Consider the following 17,639-nt stretch of genomic DNA (forward strand, 5'->3'; position numbering starts at 1 on the left):
TTGAGGCGCTGCAGGACTCCCTGTTGCAGAAATAGTTTTCTCCCCTCAGCTGTTCCATTGCTGAACTGTCAAATCTACAGGGATTTGCAGACATGTAGAGAACAAAGAAGTACTAAAGGACTAAAGTTATGAAACTAACGATGCAGTCGACCTGCCGGTGTTAACCCCAACGAGAATATAGAAGAAAATAGATGAGTATACATCCCTTTGTAAACTGCATTACAAAGGAATGAAGGTCCAGTTCCGTTTGAATCTTCTTTACATCAGTACATCTCTGTCGTATGAAAGCCAATTGATCTCATAACTGACTTTTTATCATAATTTCGACTATCACTTTTTTAGTGGCTTTCATACGGTCAGACTATCAAGCAGCAAACTACGCCCCGTTCTGGAGGGCGTGTCTTAGGGCGTGGGTATCAGGGCGCGTGACCGCGCTCTCTCCGCTGGGATTGGCTACATCTGAAAAGTTGAGCGAGTCGCCTTCACTGTGCGCGCTGTGTGACAGACTCTCTCTGCATATCTCTCTCCGTCGTCCATCAGGAACTTTGATGAACCGTCTCCGTGTCCTTGCAGGTACTCTCCCACTCACCATGGCCCAGTCAGTCCTCGACATCATGCCCGGAGCCGCCACGGGTACCGTGCTCATCACCGACCCGCTGAACTTCTGGGGTGGAAAGCGAGTGAAGCCCAGGACGGAGAAAAACGCGGAGCCCGTGTTCGAACCAGCGACGGGTAAGTGCTGGAGTCCGATCCGTTATGTGCTGATTAACACATCACGTGACTATCATGACGTTTGTAAAAATATGTTCGAAACCAGTTCAAAGCGTCTTCTTCTTTGGAAGGAGAAAGTATGAGAAAATGACTTGATTTATTACCTCTGTAAGCATTGTGACCTGGGACCTAGGTCTGAAGGCCTGCAAGATGGGCCTGTGGGCCCCGACTGAAAGGGGCCCTCAAAAGCTTGAATTATTTTAGTATTTTAAGTAATTTTAGCTGGAAATAACGTAATAATAATCACCCAATGCACTTGCAAGTTATGCAACTCCATTGCAGGGTTTCCCCTACCATTTATAGATTACCCCCCCCCCCCCCCTCCCCATTAGTATTATTATTATTTTTCAAGCTATCTAGCATCATAATTAGAAGAATTGAAATCTGGAAAAAGCAGTTTAAAGGAGATGTTACTCCCTGTTTATAGTCAAACACCATTAAAGCCATAAGATCCTTCGAACAACTGGATCTATGTAGGAGGAAATCACACTGAATATGTCGTTCCTTCACCCTGGTTTCTTGGAGCTCTGTAAGCCAGCTGATCTTGTTTGTGCAGGCCGTGTCTTGTGTCAGATGGTTCCCTGTGGGTCTGAGGAGGTGAACGAGGCCATAAAGAGCGCCCACACCGCCTACCTGCAATGGCGCAAGATGGCGGGCATGGAGCGGGCTCGGGTGATGTTGGAGGCCGCACGCATTATCAGGGTGAGCCGGTGGAGCTGCTTCATTCTCTCTGGAAACCAGCCGGACTTCAATGTTACGCAACACAAATTGGAGCAAACTTTTGCAAGCCTGCAGTAAGACACTAGTTACTCATTATGCGACCCCAACCTCTTGCTGACCTACATTTGCACAAAGAAGACCTTTTAGTGTGTCCATATCAGTTTGGATTTTAACCTTCGATGTAATTATTTATTTATACAATGACTATGTACATGCAATAACCGCAAGTAAATTACCAAGTAAATGTTTGAATAGTTTGGTCAAAGGTCTCATTCACAGCTTTTTGTTTGCGTTATTCCAATACAAACAGGAAAGAAGGGAGAAAATAGCAAAGCTGGAAGTGATCAACAACGGCAAGTCCATCACCGAAGCGCTGGTGGACATCGACGTCTCCTGGCAGTGCATTGAGTACTACGCTGGCATTGCTGGTACACTCGCAGGTGTGGTCACAAGCACTTTTTGTTCTCTTCTTTTCACTTTGAAAAAAAAAAAGTTGTCTTAAAAGTGGTGTTTGGGACATTGAAGGCCAGCACATCCAGCTTCCCGGTGGAACGTTTGCCTACACCCGGAGGGAGCCCCTGGGCGTGTGCGTGGGAATCGGGGCGTGGAACTACCCCTTCCAGGTGGCCACATTTAAGTCCGCCCCTGCTCTGGCATGTGGTGAGTGTGTGACGGTGGCGATTTGAGCTGTTTGTCCAGCGATGATGTGTCCCCTTTTTAAACCTTGTGCTACGGTGCGGCTGCATTTAGGTAACTCCATGGTGTTCAAGCCCTCTCCCATGACTCCTGTGACCGCCGTCATTCTGGCTGAGATATACAAGGAGGCGGGGGTCCCGGATGGGCTCTTCTGTGTGGTGCAGGGCGGGGCGGACACCGGCACCTTGCTCTGCCACCACCCGGGGGCCGCCAAAGTGTCGTTCACCGGCAGTGTGCCAACGGGCAAGAAGGTGCAGAAGCCGTACCGTAAATGCCAGATTATTTTTACTGTGGTGAAATTAATGTCAAAGACTGTAGTAGAACTTGGGAAGTAGAAACCACCATTCAATCTGTAAGCATTCACAGTTTTAAAATCAAAATATGTCATCAGCATGAATTGTTGGATCCAAAGAGATTTTTGGGGGTGGATGGAGGGGGATCAACTGGCCGCCCAGCGTTTCTGAGTTTGGAGTGAGACAAGGAGACCGGTGATGTTGTGATCTTCGCTATAATACATCTTTGAGTCTTGGCCAATCAGCGTTGATCTCTACAGTGTCTTCATTTCCCTCCCAACTTCTCACCTTTTACTCCAAATTTTACTGCCGAAACTATAATTTTGTCTTGGCGCAATATATGATCTTTAGTCAGATCAGTTTAGAATTTGGGTCAGAACCATTAAAAAGCCGTGGTCTTGAAGGCTTGAGGGTTCATCACGTCGTGAAAAATGTAAAGTTTAATAAAATAAGTGCTCCCTGAGGCTTCTATTGTCCCTGCTGTTGGTTGTTAATGCCCAGTGTGTCCCCCTTGCCCTCAGGTCATGGAGATGTCTGCAAAGGGGGTGAAGCATGTGACTCTGGAGCTGGGAGGGAAATCTCCCCTCCTGATCTTCAAAGACTGTGAGCTGGAAAACGCGGTGAAGGGAGCACTGATGGCAAACTTCCTGACGCAGGGGCAGGTGAGGCAGATGTGTCATTTAGGCGTTGTACAGTGTCAAGTTCGACCCGATCGAATGCATTCTTTGTTTCTATGCGTAGGTTTGCTGCAACGGCACCAGGGTGTACGTGCAAAGAGAGATCCTGCCCCAGTTCCTTGAAGAAGTTGTGAAAAGGACCAAGGCCATCCCTCTGGGTGACCCCCTGTTGGACGGCACTCGGATGGGCGCGCTGATCAGCAAGCCGCAGCTGGACAAAGTGCTGGGATACGTCAGTCAGGCCAAGAAAGAGGTGCTTCTGATCCTCTCTTATCGTCAGATCAGTCCCTGTGGAAGAACTGAGCCGCTTATCAGAGAATGCCCTTTGCTTTTGTACAGACTTCAAAGCAGTCAAGTGTAGTTCCCTTAGTTCCAATAAGTATTTTGATAATATGTCTTTTGTTTCCAGGGAGCCAAAGTGCTTTGTGGAGGAGAACCTTTTGTCCCCAGCGACCCCAAATTGAAAGGAGGCTACTTCATGTCACCTTGTGTGCTTGGTAAGTGAAGATACACCATCACATAATCACTCGGTTTCTATATGTCCCAGCATGTTACAGCATGTTACATTCTTTACCCCCCTACTCCCTGGCATAGATAACTGCAGGGATGACATGACCTGTGTGAAGGAGGAGATTTTCGGGCCAGTCATGTCGGTGCTGCCTTTCGACACGGAGGAAGAAGTGATGGCGAGAGCCAACAACTCCACGTTCGGTTTGGCCTCGGGCGTCTTCACCAGGTCAGCAGAGTGCACGCAGAGGTCACAGCTCCTGATTCAAAACGCTGACAGTAATAAGTGCTTCAACAGAGCAGTCAAAAGGAGTGATGTAATTACTGGGTGGATTGATTGTGTAATAGGGTGAAATGCAGATGACTGTGTGACCTTTTTCTGTTTAAAATGTGTTCCTTTCCTTCGCCCTGCAGGGACATTTCCAGAGCCCATCGCGTGGCTGAGAACCTTGAGGCAGGGACCTGCTTCATCAACAACTACAACATCAGCCCTGTGGAAGTACCTTTTGGAGGATACAAGATGTCAGGTATGGGGTATTAAAATTGTGCGAATGTGTGTTTTTAAATATTGCAAAACCATTCATAGCATGATGAATGTATAGTAGCGAGTGACCTGCATTATCTTCATTGAATGAAAGGAAGAGAAGTAATTCTAATCTAGTTTTAACCTGGTCTCTGTTGCGCTGCACCAGGTTTTGGCAGAGAGAACGGCCAGGTGACCGTCGAGTACTACTCCCAGCTGAAGACGGTTGTTGTTGAGATGGGCGACGTGGAGAGCCTCTTCTAAACTCCTCCCAGTTAACTGTCACAACTTTGTGCTTTCTGCCACACGCAAGTTCACGAAGCTCTCTCGAGTGCACCTACCTTAATGTGAACTAGTAAATGAACACAAACTGATGTCAAACACACTGCCTTTTAAAACACACTACAAATGCTTGTGTGTCCTTAATTAGACATTCTGTTTGTAGTGAACTGTTGTTTCAGCACTTACGCCTTTTCACCCAAATAAAATGTTTTCAATATAAAGTCCATGCCTGGTTACCTGTCTGTTCTGCCTCAGGAAACTCATTTGAAAAGCCAGCTGGGCTACAGCATCTGCACTCTACTTGCTCTTCTTTAACCTTGCCTCTTTTCTTGAACTCCAAAGCATCGATGGTGAATGCTGAGTACTCTTGAATAAAAGTTTGCCTTGGATTTTTTGCTGTCATTCTTCATCTGGCATTGGGTTGCAAAGAATGTACTTTGATTCAAAATCTGTGCAGACTTGAAACAAATTCCAGTCCTGCTGGAATGAAATTAATAAAATGTATTTATTATACGAAAGTTATTCGTTGAAAAACACGTGCATTTATTCTGAAACGTTAACCGGAAGTGTTTGAGACGGATTTAACGCAAGCATTTCAGTGATAACGTGTAGTTCAACAATGCAGGTAATTCTATATTATTACCCATATCTTGTCAATTAGAGTATCCACCTTTGTTAAATTATATGCTGTTAATTTATACGTAGACGTTTGTATTTAGCGTTTCTGGTTTATTACTTATTTCTGGGGCTGGGAGTAGCTAGCTTGCTAACTGATAGCAGCTAACGGTATGTTAACTAGCGTCTAAGCTAACTTAGGTTAACCTTACAGGGAAGTCAATCTCAACGTGACGTTTAACTGACATTGTTTTGATGAGTAAAGGCTCTTGTTCGGGTTGTTTGGTGTGTACACAGTGGAATATCAGCTTCCGTACCACCACACTGGAGAACAGCGTCTTTCTTTTGTCGTAGAGACTGTTTAACTCATCCTCTATGCGCAAATAGCAGCTGCAACGTCGTGGTGCAGCCCCGATGAACCGATAAAGTGACGTTAATAACTTTGCCACCTTGATTTGCCGTCTGTGTTAATCGTCTCTTTTATTTCCCTCAGCAACGAGAGGAGAAGCAGTTGGAGGCGGCGGTGGAGTCTCTCATTTCTCGTGTAGCACACGTCAAAAACGCGCTACACAGTTTCATCTACAAGCTGGAAAATGAATACGAGCGATTAACGTGGTGGGTAAAGCAGTCTAAAGAATAGCTGTAGTATGCACACCTTTGTGTAAAACCCCCCTCCACATTCATCAGGTTTACAAACTTTTCAACTTCATACTTTAATACATATGCTTGATGAGTTTTCTGCTGCTCTAACTTAGAAAAAGTAATCCTACTTTATATGTTTGGCCCAAGATGCTCTGTTTTGTCATGGAAAAAATATACAAATTCAGAAATATCGTTTTTACGGAGATACTGTGATTTGTGTTTGTTTCATTCAGGCCCTCTGTTCTGGACAACTTCGCCCTCCTATCCGGTCAGCTGAACACCATCAATAAGCTGCTGAAGAACGAAAAGACGCCATCCTTTCGCAACCAGGTCATAATACCGCTGCTTCTGTCCCCGGACCGAGATGAGGATTTAGCAGTGAGTATAAAAAGCCACGGACCAACTTTCCACTTCACTGACATCTTTTCTCTTTTAGCAATCTTTCTCTGACCTTTCCATTCACGGCATCTCGCAGAAACTCACGGAGCAGCGGGTCCCAGTGTTCAGCCATGAGATTGTACCAGACTACTTGCGGACCAAGCCTGACCCAGAGGTGGAAGAGCAGGAGAAGCAGCTGAGTGTAGAGGCGGCGCGAATCGGCCCGGAGGTGGCGCAGGTCAGTTGCTGTCTTACTTGTATGGAAAAATAAAAATAGTCATATGTCTTTTATCAATTACAGCGTGTTTTGCATTGTTCAAACGCCCCCTGGTTGTATTTTCATCAACAGAAACAGATCCAGACGTTGAATAAACTTTGTTCCAATCTGCTGGAGAAGCTGAACAATCCTCGTGATGACAGAGATGCAGAGAGTTCAGGTATGCTGCACTTTTACTCGACCAGGTAACTCATCTAAAATGTTTGGATACGTTTTAAATATGTTGACTCGTGTGTGTTTGTTGGTTTTTCCACAGCAATACGACAGAACAAGCCATCGTTCAACCCGGCTGACACCAACGCTTTGGTGGGAGCAGTTGCATTTGGAAAGGGGCTTTCCAAATGCAGGCCTCCCGGTCCAGTGGCCCCTGGGCATCCGGGACAAGGTCCCATGATGAGTGGAGGTCCAACATTACAGCAGGTCACCATTGGTGGTGGTTCAAGCCAGCAGGCAGTTATGGGAGGACCTGGTGCTCCACAGCAGCAAGGGCAGCCAGGTAGGAGACCTGGAGAGCTCGGTTAGTATGGCACCATGACTACCTTTGTTGTTTCTATTCTTATGAGTTATTTTACAGGTGTTAAAGGGATAATACGGTTATTTTGAAGTAGGCATGTATGAGGTGCTTAGTCAGTGTATTACCCACCGGTCAGCACAGCCGCTGTTAGGAGAAGCAGACACAATGTGTAGCAAAACAACTGTCTTCAAAGCCAACAGGCTCCATTTGTGAAAGAGTAGTTAAAGTTTCACTTTTTTCTTTAATCCCCCTAGTTGGAAAGGCTGTTTCTCTTAAAAAAGAGAAAAGTAGGGCCGAACAACAGTCATGTTGTAGGTAAATAGTTGTATAAATAGTTTTAAATATATATTTTCTGATCAGACCGTATTTCCCCACACATCATCTGAACAAATCAATGCACAGTAAAAGCTAAACACATTGATCAAACACATATTTCAATTAGACATGATGCTGCTGGAAAATGTATAACTTCTTTGTCAATCCCATCATTCGGGAAGATGGAAAGAACGAGACAGAAATTCAGCCCAAATACTTCAATACTAGCAAAAGTATTCATTTTCTCTGTATTTTCTTTCTTTCTCAGGAAAAATGCCCAGCAGCATCAAGACAAACATCAAATCTGCATCTGGTTCAATGCATCCTTACAACCGATGAGCTCCTTTTCTGTTTTCTTTTTTTTGTGGTTATGTTATAAGCATTTTTTACATTTCAGTCTCTGTCACAACACTTATTGATAGAATGGAGCAGCTACAAAGTAGTTACTACTCTGTTCTCTCTAAAGACTCAGACCTTCTTGTTTTGAAATGATCTCAAACATTAAATGTTAATACTTGCAACCATCAGTTTCTTTGTTTTTTTGTCATTGTTGATGCATCGTCTGAACCTCCTTGTTTGAGCCACAAGATGGCAGTATGTCTTCATTCTTTGGGAATAGCAAAGCCTGTACTTAGTACTCCACCATTGACCCTTTTTTCCAATTAAAGATCTTCTGAAAAAACGACCTGGTTGCTTCACAAACACATTTAAATTACTTCATCTTTTATTATTTTCATGAACCTAAGGAAATTAATGACTCTAATTAGTCATTGCATTTTATAATCTTAAACTAGTGGGTTTTTTTTTTTTACAATCAAGTGTTTCCACAGCCCTGTAATGTCCAAACTGTAATATTTTCCTATTAGATCATCCCCAGCGCTACGTGCCTTGACATGGACAGAACATCTGTCCCTCAAATGGCCATCCAGACATTCCAGACATGCACCCAATGATCTGATGTCCCTCGCGTGTCTCCGCCCGTGTCCTCTTCTCCTGCTCCTCTTTGCCCATTTCGCTGCAGTACCAAAGGTGAGAATAATGAGGGTGGACGTTGCTCCGTGTGGCCTGATAATGTCAAAGTGTTTAAGAGGCCAAATGAGGAAGTATCGGTGCTGACGTGTGAGGGGGGCCGCCCCTCTCTCTCTCTCTCTCTCCGTGTGTCCACTCTAATCCCCGTCCTGCTCCACGGCACAGAGGCCCTGCTGCTGTCGCAGCGCGCGGGCCCATCGCTGACCTACATACACCCTCTGTCCCCCCAACAGGCAGACGTCTCGCTGTGTCAGACGCCGTGGTCGGACGCTCTGCTGAGACAGCTCAAAGCTGCACAAGGTCAGACCTGCGTCCACACACGAGTTCTGGATCATAAACAAATAACAGGCGGCATTCCTGCAAAGCCGTGGACACGAGAAGGGTGATCAGTGTTTCTGCGCGATTCGTTAAAGGATCGATGCAGCTTTGGACCGTGTTACTATTTGCACGATGCAGTTCACATTAAATCGTTTTATTTGGATCTAAGATTTCTGATGTCTGGATTCCTTATTTAACAAGCAGCCATTTCCCTTCAGATGACTTGTTAGGTGTGTACACTAATTGTTGCATGATTTTACTATTGCATGCTGGGTGTAAGTCTCTACGAGATTAGTTTCACAACGTATTCAAATAAATCAGGAAGTGACCTAAACTTTCCCTGAGCCTCTTCTCCACTGTGCTTTAGTGTGCACGTCTCTACTTAGGATGCACGTCCCCACATGGTATTTAATGCCCATCCTCTCAAAACAATCCAGGTTTACTTGTGCTTTAATAAGCAGGGAGGCTCGAATCTCAAATGCCTTGTAGGAAAAGATTGTGTGTGTGAAAATGATGAAATGAATGATGCCACGATTAATTGCACTCAGCGGCTTCGGGGTCGGGGTCGTGGTGTTGTGCAGGCCGGCTCACTGGGACAACGTTAATGTTATTAGTGACAGCCTCTCCTGCTATCACCAGTCAGAATGTCTGCTGAGGCACATTTAGGTCCACGGTGTTGAGGCACGCCATGGTCTTACACTACTTAAGGCTACGTGTCTTCTGGACAGTTTGTGATTTAGAATTCAGACGTAGAGGTGAAACATTGGAAACCAATTCACGTTCGCACCGCGATCTAAAGCCAATCCGTTGGAGTTGTCCTTCAATTTCCCTTTAGCTGAAGGCTGAATATTTGGTCAAAACTTGATTTAGGAACCAGAAAGAGTTTATCATGTAAATTACAGTAGAATGTTATTTGGGTTTATTGCAAAAACAACAATACCAAACCCTGGTGACTCCAAACCTGCTGGCTGAGGCCAGCTTAAGCGAATTCACTCACTTCGTCCTGAATGGGTCATACCACATGACCTGTGGCTGAAGCTTAAATCGTACATGTTAATGAGCCGTTTGCATTCGATTGGACCACCAATAAAACGGCGGGCCCAGAACTCCATTGCATTAAAAGTTGTAGATTTATGGATTATTTGTCGTAACTAGTTTACCTACGAGCACGACGTACATTTTGTTTTAAAGTAAGAATAGATATTTGGATTTTTATATTAATATTCAAAGAAATATGTTTCACATATGTCAAATAGTTGACTGGTAATAATTATCTTCCAGTTCCAATCTTTCCATTTTCAGGCGTAACTGTTTATTGCCCTAGGCTCCTTCTTTTTTTTTTTAAAGGTTTAAAGCAATAAATAGCTTAACACCTAATTTCAGAAGTTTACTTTCATGTCAATATACGTTAAAAAAAAAGACTTCCATAAAATGCTGTATATTTCTACTTCCTAAATTTAAAGTTAAATAATTTAACAAATATCTACATATTTATTATGTGTTACATCTTTGTTTACATAATGCCACCTTTCAAAAATTATTTCACAGTCCGTGTTATGTCAATGATTAGCAAAGGAAGTTTGATTTTGATGCGTTTACCGTGCAGGATAATATTCCAAACCCCGGGCTCTGTACTGAAAGCTGAATATAATGAAATGATTTCATGTGGGTGTGGGACTGACATCTGGATACTTGAGGCTGTGTTTGTGTGTATTTGGCCAGCACAGTTCGTCATAGACTCAAGCTGAACTTCCAAAGACTAATTCAAAAATCGCAGCAAACGTTTGAAAGCCCAAAATATCCGGAGTTAGGGCCGAGATGAAAGTTTCATAACGTGTGTTTGTGTGTGTGTGTGTGTGTGTGTGTGAGTGACACATTCAAAGCCTCCATGTCCTCAGTGCGCTCCGTCTCTCACACCATGAGGGGTCAGCAGTGTTTCACGGTTTCGGAGGCACCGACCTGCCACCGGCTCAGATTCCTTAAAGCTGCTTCTGTTTCCACCATTAATCTAAAGATGAATCCGCTGCGTCCACCCGAAAGTGGGAAAACCCAACATGACAGCTGCCTCCTAAATAACAATACACACAGCATGTAGCAGGGTCACAGGAGGAACTGGGCAGCTTTTTGTTGTTTTTTTTTAATCAGACATAAATCCATCCTGACAACATAATCAGCATCGCCACCGCGAAAAGACACGAGTTCCCTCTGAAGCGACACACTGCAGCGGCCAAATGTGTCCAATGGCGTCATGTTCACAAAGGCAGGGGAAACATTTAAAGAGATCAAAACACGGATGCAAACTCCAAACCGATCAGCTGCACGAGGGGTCTGCGTTGTGGCAACAATGAGGCACCAGCAGGGTATCTGAACGTCCTCGACGCTAAAAAACATCTCTCTTTTGTTTGGGTTTCATTCTCGATCCATGTTTGGGAGAGATAACTTTCTTGTTTCTTTAATAAGAGCATTTCCTGGCACCGTTTTAAAGCCCCCGCCCCCCCCCCCCCCCACCCCACCCCACCCGTCCCCATCCTGTAATTGAATCACACGATAAGGTCGACATCTCGCTCATTATGGAAGCTTTAGGCAGATATAAAGAACCAGTTTACAGCCATAAACTCCCACGCCCCGGATGCTCCAGTTTCCTGCGGAGTCGGATTCAAATGTTGCACGGTGGAAATAACATGAAAGGCCTAGATGACACACGCTGATCTGTGAAATCTCCTCCGAGTGTCTTCTTTAGGAAAGTTGGGATGAGAGGAATTCATTAAACATCTGTGGGTGGCTGCACCCACAGTCTTTGCCAAACTGAACTGTTTCCAAATGAGAAATGTGCAAACACGCCCACGGCGGCTGATGACTGGACCCCGTTCACTGCTGCGGTTATTTTAGGATCCACACCATCGATCAGTGGAGGAGGACACTTGTTTCCCCACATCAATGCAGAACAGGGTCCCCCTAAGACAAAGCCTCGTACCCTCAGACCTCTGCGTCCTCCGCTCGAGTACGTGTGTGTGTGTGTGTGTGTGTGTGTAACTGATGAGCAGTATGCGTGAGGCGCTATGAGCCTTGTTATTGTCATTGATATAATGCGGGCCGCGGGCCCCGCTGCACGTGCCACGTGCACTGCGGTCTGGTTGAGGGTGATTGATTGGGACTCTGGGGGGGGGGTGGGGGCGAGGCCTCAGATCAGGTGCACGTAGCCAACGAGGGCGGGGTTTAGAGGAAAATGCTCTCCTTTCTTTTTCTTGCCAATGAAGCGCGTTTAAAACAAATGAAATGACGAGGACGCTCTCCCTTGTGACGTGTTATTCCATCAGAATCAAACAGCCTGTTGTGTGCGCACTGAGTGTCACCCTGGGCCCCATTAAGCCCCCAGAGGGGCCCCCTCCCGACACACAGCGGGAATAATCTGGAGCCATGGCGAGGCTCTACGGACGTAACTGTTAGTCGAGTTTTAAGGCCGCTGCTCTACATCCTTTTCCTTGGAGACGTTAATCGTGCTCTCGAGGTGTATTTCAGCTGTTCGTCATGTGACCGATGATTGTGTCAACATTCTGTTGCATTTATTAGTTGTTCATGTTACAGTAGTGAGGACCAGTGTGGAGATGAGTGAGGTTTAAATCTATTTCTGAAAGTAACTTTAAGCTATTGTCTATTCAACTGAATTAAAATATCAATATTTACACTTGAACCAGTTTCTACACATACTGTATAAAGCACCTTAAAATACTGTTGAAATTTCATGTCACCCAGACTTCTACTAAAATCTACTTTAAATAAATCGGACATTAAGGCATCTTTTGAATTGTGATTTGTGGGAACGACTTGCTCCTCTTGCAGTAGATCAAAAATAATAACACCCGTCATCTGAGTTATATTCCTTAAAGAAAAAAAGATTCAGTTCAATAGTGAGTGACCAAATTGTCCTAAAAATATATGTTGTTTAAGGCGATATTTCATTTATTTCTCATCCGTCCTATTTTAGCCAAGAGGATTTTGAATGGCTAAAGCACCTCAGATAGATTCTGCTTCTATTTGTTGTGAAGTAACGCTGTTGATGGGGTAGCATTTGTCGGTTGGCAGCTCTGAATCCAGCCGCTTCCTTCAAGGAGTCACAACAACGTGCAGCGCCTGTGACTCCAAATGGGATTTACACCTTTTCCCCACATAATGACTGAATCAGCCTCACAATGCCTTTTCTGGTTTCCTAAATGAGCACATGAATAAATGAAATGTGTCCAGCACCTCATACAGTGCCCCCTTTGGTAGAAACAAGAGGCTCCTCCATGTAATTACACTTGATCATGTTTGCATATGTCACTCCCACAGTCTCTGTCACGCTCTCTGAATTCGGATGCTCCTGGGAACCTTTTCCTTAATCCGCTAGTTAATGTCTCAACCCCTTCTTCTGTTCCTTCCTGCACATTTTGTAATTTCCCAAGGACAGATGAATTGAAGGAGCAGAATCAGACCCCCTGTCTGCTTCATCTGGAGGAGCGAGATAACCGTGGATTCCGCCTCTTTCAGGGAACGCACATTAGCCATGCCTCCAAGGGAGAGCAGGGTGTTTGGATGAGGGGGGGGGGGGCGGTGTGTCTGCCAGGAGCAACACAGCTTTCAGTCACTTGGAAAACTGTGAACACGTGCCCTTCACACCCTCGGCAGCCCGGGCCGAGGTGCGGCGCCACGTTCGTGTGGATAAAGTGCTCGCGCAGCGCTGTCCAGAGGTGTTGGACTGACGAGAGCGCAACGTGCAAACTTGTGTCCTACAGTGACTCCTGACCCTGACCCCGTTACAGGAGGCCCGAGGAGGAACCACGCACAAGTTTGAGTGGAGATTCAGCTCTCTGGGGGGGGGAAACTTGACCAAAGCAGGAAAAAACACACACAAAAAACTGCAATTTATTTATGCAACAAAAGAAAGTATTTATTTGGGATATGCATCGTCAGTACAAATTAAGAGGCCAAAAAAACCAAAGCCTTTAAGTTATTTTCTCCTCACAGAAAAAAATGGTTTGGAATTAAAAAGACAACACGTTTCCATTTGATACCCTTTTTACATACGCAGAGATCTTAAAAGTCAAAACCTGTCAAGAAAAAAGGCTCCACGGTTTCACTCTGAAATCCTCATAAAAAAGAAGTTAACATTCAAAACACTGCAGTACGTTATTTTATTGAAGAACAAAAAGGACATGCAACAAATAAAACATTTCATGTTTTACAAATTGTTTGTTTTTTCTTTTCCTTTTATATTCAAAAAACTAGAAAGCATCATTACATGAAGCTTTGAATAATATTTGACAGGCAACGTGAAAAGTAGATTTAAGTTCTTCTTTTCTTCTTCTTCTTTGAGGGGTGCAAAAACAACCCAATGTTTGCTGTCGATCCACTCGAGTGACTTCAGGAGACAACCCCCCCTACCTCCCTCCCCCTTTTATTGTGAGCGGGTGAGTCCAGGAGGAAAGACCCTGGTGAGTCTTGCTTGGTGCGATCATGCCGTGGTGGATTTCATACATGTGTAATAAATACAAACACACTGACAAACTGCTTTCAGGCGGTACGATTGATTGGGATTGAGTTTTGTTTCCCACGAGGCTCCGGTTAAACCAAAAAACAACGCCACGGGAGCGCTTTTCGCGTCGCCTTCATTCGGACAGCAGCCATCTTGGAGGCAGGCTTGTGTGACTTTGGCCTTGGTACAAAATAATAAGGAGGACTTTGCCTTAAATGCGACAGGAAGTCCGCCGGGGCTGCGTTAAAGTGGCTGCAGTCCGAAATCCAAAGATGAAAAATAAGAGTAGGGGTGCATATCTACATCCTGTATATAGAGCATTCTGGGGCTCATTCACATATGGTTGCTTAAAAAAAGAGACAGTCCTGTAGCAAAGACAACATTATATCAAATTAAAATAAACAAACAAAATGGAGACATAAAAATATATCCTAACCTTAGCTGGATTTGTGTGCCATTGTGGTGTTTGTTTCCATTTATTTGGCTTTGGAAACAGAATACTAGACGTAGTGAGATGCTCGCTAGTAGCGTGGATAATAATAAAATCCTACAATAAGAGGAAGAAGGAAAAGGTTAATCAAGCTAAAACAAATGTAGGATACAAATTCTGTTCTTTTTTGGTATCAAAGTATGCAAATGATATCTCGTATACATGATCGACCACATTGTACTGTACATAAAACAAATGTCAAAAATGTAATTTCACATTTTGGATTGGTGCCGTTTTTAGCATTAAAAAAAGTGAATGGACTCTTGAACACAAAAAATCCAATCTTATCTTTTTGTCATCCAAGAACTGGAGTTTCTGTCCAGCACTGACTGCATGTGGACTTTTATTTGAGCCAAACAAATGAGCACCTGATATTTTGACACAGAAAAGGATATTTCAGTGGTTTACCTCGAGCATTTCTTATCATGTTTGAAATCCCTTCATTTGAGCAAATGCAAAAACAATTTAGAATGCCCCATCAAGATCATCGCACATGAATTCCATCACCATGGCACCATGAAGTCTGAAATGTGATTATTTTTCTTTTGGATTTGGTTACCAGCAGTATTTGGCTACTTTGATGACGTCTGACCACATGCTGTATGTGCACTCTATTTCTTCCATATGCCACTCTGCATTGTTGTCTGTGTCATTTACAAATGTTCCCCTTTGAGCTCAATCACTGGCTGTTATTGTGCTTTAATGCACGCTGACGTGCCGTAATTGTCACTTCTAATGCCGTCGATTTAGTGTTTTTCGGGCCAAGTTTTCCATCTGTATTGTGGCTGCAGCCATCAATCACAATAGAACGTCAAATATCCTCATGAATCGCGCTCGATTTGTTAAGTGCTTGAATTGTGACTTCTTTGCATTGTTGCACCGCAGATGAGCACAAATCTTGCATGTCTGGAGATAAAATAGAAAATACCATATATGTCATTGTCTGCTTTACAGTAGAAACTATATAAATCGAGTTATTACCTGACCAATATGACTGAACTAATATAATAATAATAATACTACTACAAATTATGGGGTGGAAGATGTAAGGAATAAAAATGTAACGTTATTGAGGTTGAACTTTGGCTCGGCAGACAAACAGAAATGTGTGACTAAGGACAGAAGTCTTCTGAGGGGGGGGGGGGGGTTACAGAAAGATTCCAATAATTATAAAAAAATGAAAAAACAGAAATATTTTCTATGTTGTTGTTTTCGAATCGAGGTAGTGTGGAAACATTTCAATCTACAAGACGTGGGGCGTTACGCTGATAACTGTGTGAACACATAATAATAGTAACCATAACAATAATAATAAGAGAGATCCAAAGAGGCAACATGGACATCGAGGGGGGACTGTACAAAGTGTGAAGTGTGGATGTGAGTCCTCTCCACAGGCTGCTGGCGGTGCAGCGGCGGTCCGGATAGGAAACGTGAAACATTTGTCCTTAAATGTCATCCCGGACCCCGGCTGTGTCCCACCGCGTGACTACATACAGGGCGCCACGTCCAGTCCTGATGGGGATTGATCTTAAGTTTTGGGAGATGTGGGGGGGGCTGCCGTGATGGAGGAAGCTGAGAAGCAGGAGGAGTGAGGAGTGGAGGATCAGTTGGAGGTGTCGGAGTGAACGCTTCCGGGTCCTTCTGTGGGTGAAGTCACCGACGAGGGGGTCGGCGCATCCTGCCAGCCCCCGTTTGCCTGAGAGGGGAAAAAAAAAAAGAAGCATCACTCTCATATTCATTACTCAACGCAGCCGGGTCAAAACACTGAGAGGTACAACGGAGGCCCTGAGGGCAAGGTAGTGCATGAGCGCAGCGTGGAATGCTGGGATACGTGCAGCCTTAAGCCAAATGAGAAGCTCTCCCATCTGGAATTACGGCTAATATTTCAGAACACGACTGACGCAAAGAAATATAAAATCCTGTTTTCAGCCGAGCAGAAAGAGGGAATTAGAGTCTGCGTCTCAGCCGCGTGTCTCGGCCCCGCACTCAAATTCAAATAATGAAAAAAAAAAAAAAACCTGAGTGGAAAAGAAGCTGGGCGAGGATTTGTCTCGATAAATTCCTGTCACTTTTGTTTGAAAAAAATATGAATAACAAATGTGAATTTTATGAAAAGACCCCCCGAAACAAAACAAGTGCAATCAATGTCATGTGCACTAATTGTGGGGCCGACAGCTGGAATTAACATACAATAAGAGCAATGAATGGCCTTTCCCCCGCCAGAGACAGGCCTGTGAGAGAGCATTTAGGATATTAATAGTGCCTTTAAAGCCAACTGGAAATGGTCGTCAACAGCCTTTCATTTAGAAAAAGGGCTGTTATTTAGGGCGGCGTGGACGGGTCACATGGAAGAATGTCTGAATTGGCCCCTTTCAACATTGTAATCACGGCTGTAATCATCCACAGCATGCATTATGTATCAGCTCAGTCATTACCCAGTCATTTTGTTATTTTTCAGATAAGGTAGTTCCTTTAACTCCCTCCTTATCATTTGCTCCCCACTTCACTCTTGAAATCGGTCTTCAGATGTCTGGAAAACAATTTTCCTGACAATGCATGTGTCTCATTAACAAAAGCACAGAAGGAGACTTTTAAGGCTCACGCAGTGTTATTTTAGTTTCTTTAGTTTGAAAAAGAATAGTAGCATCTCTACCGCGTTATCCATTTGGAGTTTCTGTGTGCTCCTCTGAATTCAAGACCTCACCAAGCCAGACAAGGTGGAATTGACACTTTGCTCTCACCTACAAGGCCGACAACTTTGACAGGAATTACCAACACTTGGGAAAATATAATCGTCAAACTGAAATACGGAGCGCGTATTGCCGAGAGGCCAAAAACACGTATTTGCAGCTCCATAAATCCCAGGCAGACAGATGTATCCCGCTCTTCCATTGTGCACCGCGGGGCCTCCTCACAGGGCACAAGGAGTGAGCATCGCGGCGCGCTGTGGCGGCGTGCGATGCGTCGGAGCAAGCGGGCGTCAAAGGAGGACCGGATCCCGCGAGGTCAAAGGACTGCGAGGGAACAGGGGCCGCATACGTTAGCGGGGGGGGTAGGAGGGGGAGGTGCGCTCCGAGGCA

At 44.6% G+C, this 17,639-nt stretch overlaps 3 protein-coding genes across 7 annotated transcripts in view; 2 read left to right on the top strand and 1 right to left on the bottom strand.

Annotated features, from left to right (window-relative positions):
* Positions 1 to 486: 486 nt before the first annotated feature.
* aldh9a1a.1 (aldehyde dehydrogenase 9 family, member A1a, tandem duplicate 1) lies at positions 487 to 4,705 on the top strand. Its single transcript, XM_062563234.1, has 11 exons — positions 487 to 732; positions 1,328 to 1,473; positions 1,802 to 1,931; positions 2,017 to 2,151; positions 2,242 to 2,438; positions 3,002 to 3,142; positions 3,222 to 3,410; positions 3,567 to 3,654; positions 3,752 to 3,893; positions 4,079 to 4,191; positions 4,357 to 4,705. The coding sequence occupies exons 1-11, from the start codon at positions 549 to 551 to the stop codon at positions 4,449 to 4,451; spliced, it is 1,560 nt and encodes a 519-aa protein (XP_062419218.1). The 5' UTR covers positions 487 to 548; the 3' UTR covers positions 4,452 to 4,705.
* A 279-nt stretch (positions 4,706 to 4,984) lies between these two features.
* On the top strand, positions 4,985 to 7,887 carry med8 (mediator complex subunit 8). Of its 2 annotated transcripts, none has more exons than XM_037468997.2 (7): positions 4,985 to 5,094; positions 5,578 to 5,699; positions 5,960 to 6,104; positions 6,202 to 6,342; positions 6,454 to 6,541; positions 6,638 to 6,898; positions 7,479 to 7,887. In XM_037468997.2, exons 1-7 carry the CDS (start codon positions 5,089 to 5,091, stop codon positions 7,547 to 7,549), a joined length of 834 nt encoding a protein of 277 aa, XP_037324894.1. In that variant the 5' UTR covers positions 4,985 to 5,088; the 3' UTR covers positions 7,550 to 7,887. The 2 variants fall into 2 exon arrangements, with proteins under 2 accessions (XP_037324894.1, XP_037324896.1); XM_037468999.2 differs by having other exon boundaries at positions 6,638 to 6,877.
* Positions 7,888 to 13,464: 5,577 nt separating this feature from the next.
* Positions 13,465 to 17,639, bottom strand: part of LOC119216295 (pre-B-cell leukemia transcription factor 1) — a 49,097-nt gene continuing 44,922 nt past the window's right edge. For all 4 annotated transcript variants that reach the window (XM_037468992.2, XM_037468994.2, XM_037468993.2 and 1 more), the window contains one exon: positions 13,465 to 16,255. In XM_037468992.2, coding sequence (XP_037324889.1) covers positions 16,163 to 16,255 — 93 coding nt within the window. In that variant the 3' untranslated portion in view covers positions 13,465 to 16,162. The remainder of the gene's footprint in view (positions 16,256 to 17,639) is intronic.

Source organism: Pungitius pungitius, chromosome 7 (assembly GCF_949316345.1).
Source record: "Pungitius pungitius chromosome 7, fPunPun2.1, whole genome shotgun sequence".
In the NCBI taxonomy this organism is placed as follows: domain Eukaryota; kingdom Metazoa; phylum Chordata; class Actinopteri; order Perciformes; family Gasterosteidae; genus Pungitius; species Pungitius pungitius.

Excerpts from the sequence above, each read along its gene's own strand:
- aldh9a1a.1 (XM_062563234.1), top strand. The coding sequence starts at position 549 with ATGAACCGTCTCCGTGTCCTTGCAGGTACTCTCCCACTCACCATGGCC. Across the intron at positions 1,474-1,801 it reads AGGCCGCACGCATTATCAGG|GAAAGAAGGGAGAAAATAGC; the intron begins GTGAGCCGGTGG and ends CAATACAAACAG. Across the intron at positions 3,894-4,078 it reads GCCTCGGGCGTCTTCACCAG|GGACATTTCCAGAGCCCATC; the intron begins GTCAGCAGAGTG and ends TTCGCCCTGCAG.
- med8 (XM_037468997.2), top strand. Across the intron at positions 5,700-5,959 it reads GAATACGAGCGATTAACGTG|GCCCTCTGTTCTGGACAACT; the intron begins GTGGGTAAAGCA and ends TGTTTCATTCAG. Across the intron at positions 6,343-6,453 it reads TCGGCCCGGAGGTGGCGCAG|AAACAGATCCAGACGTTGAA; the intron begins GTCAGTTGCTGT and ends TTTCATCAACAG.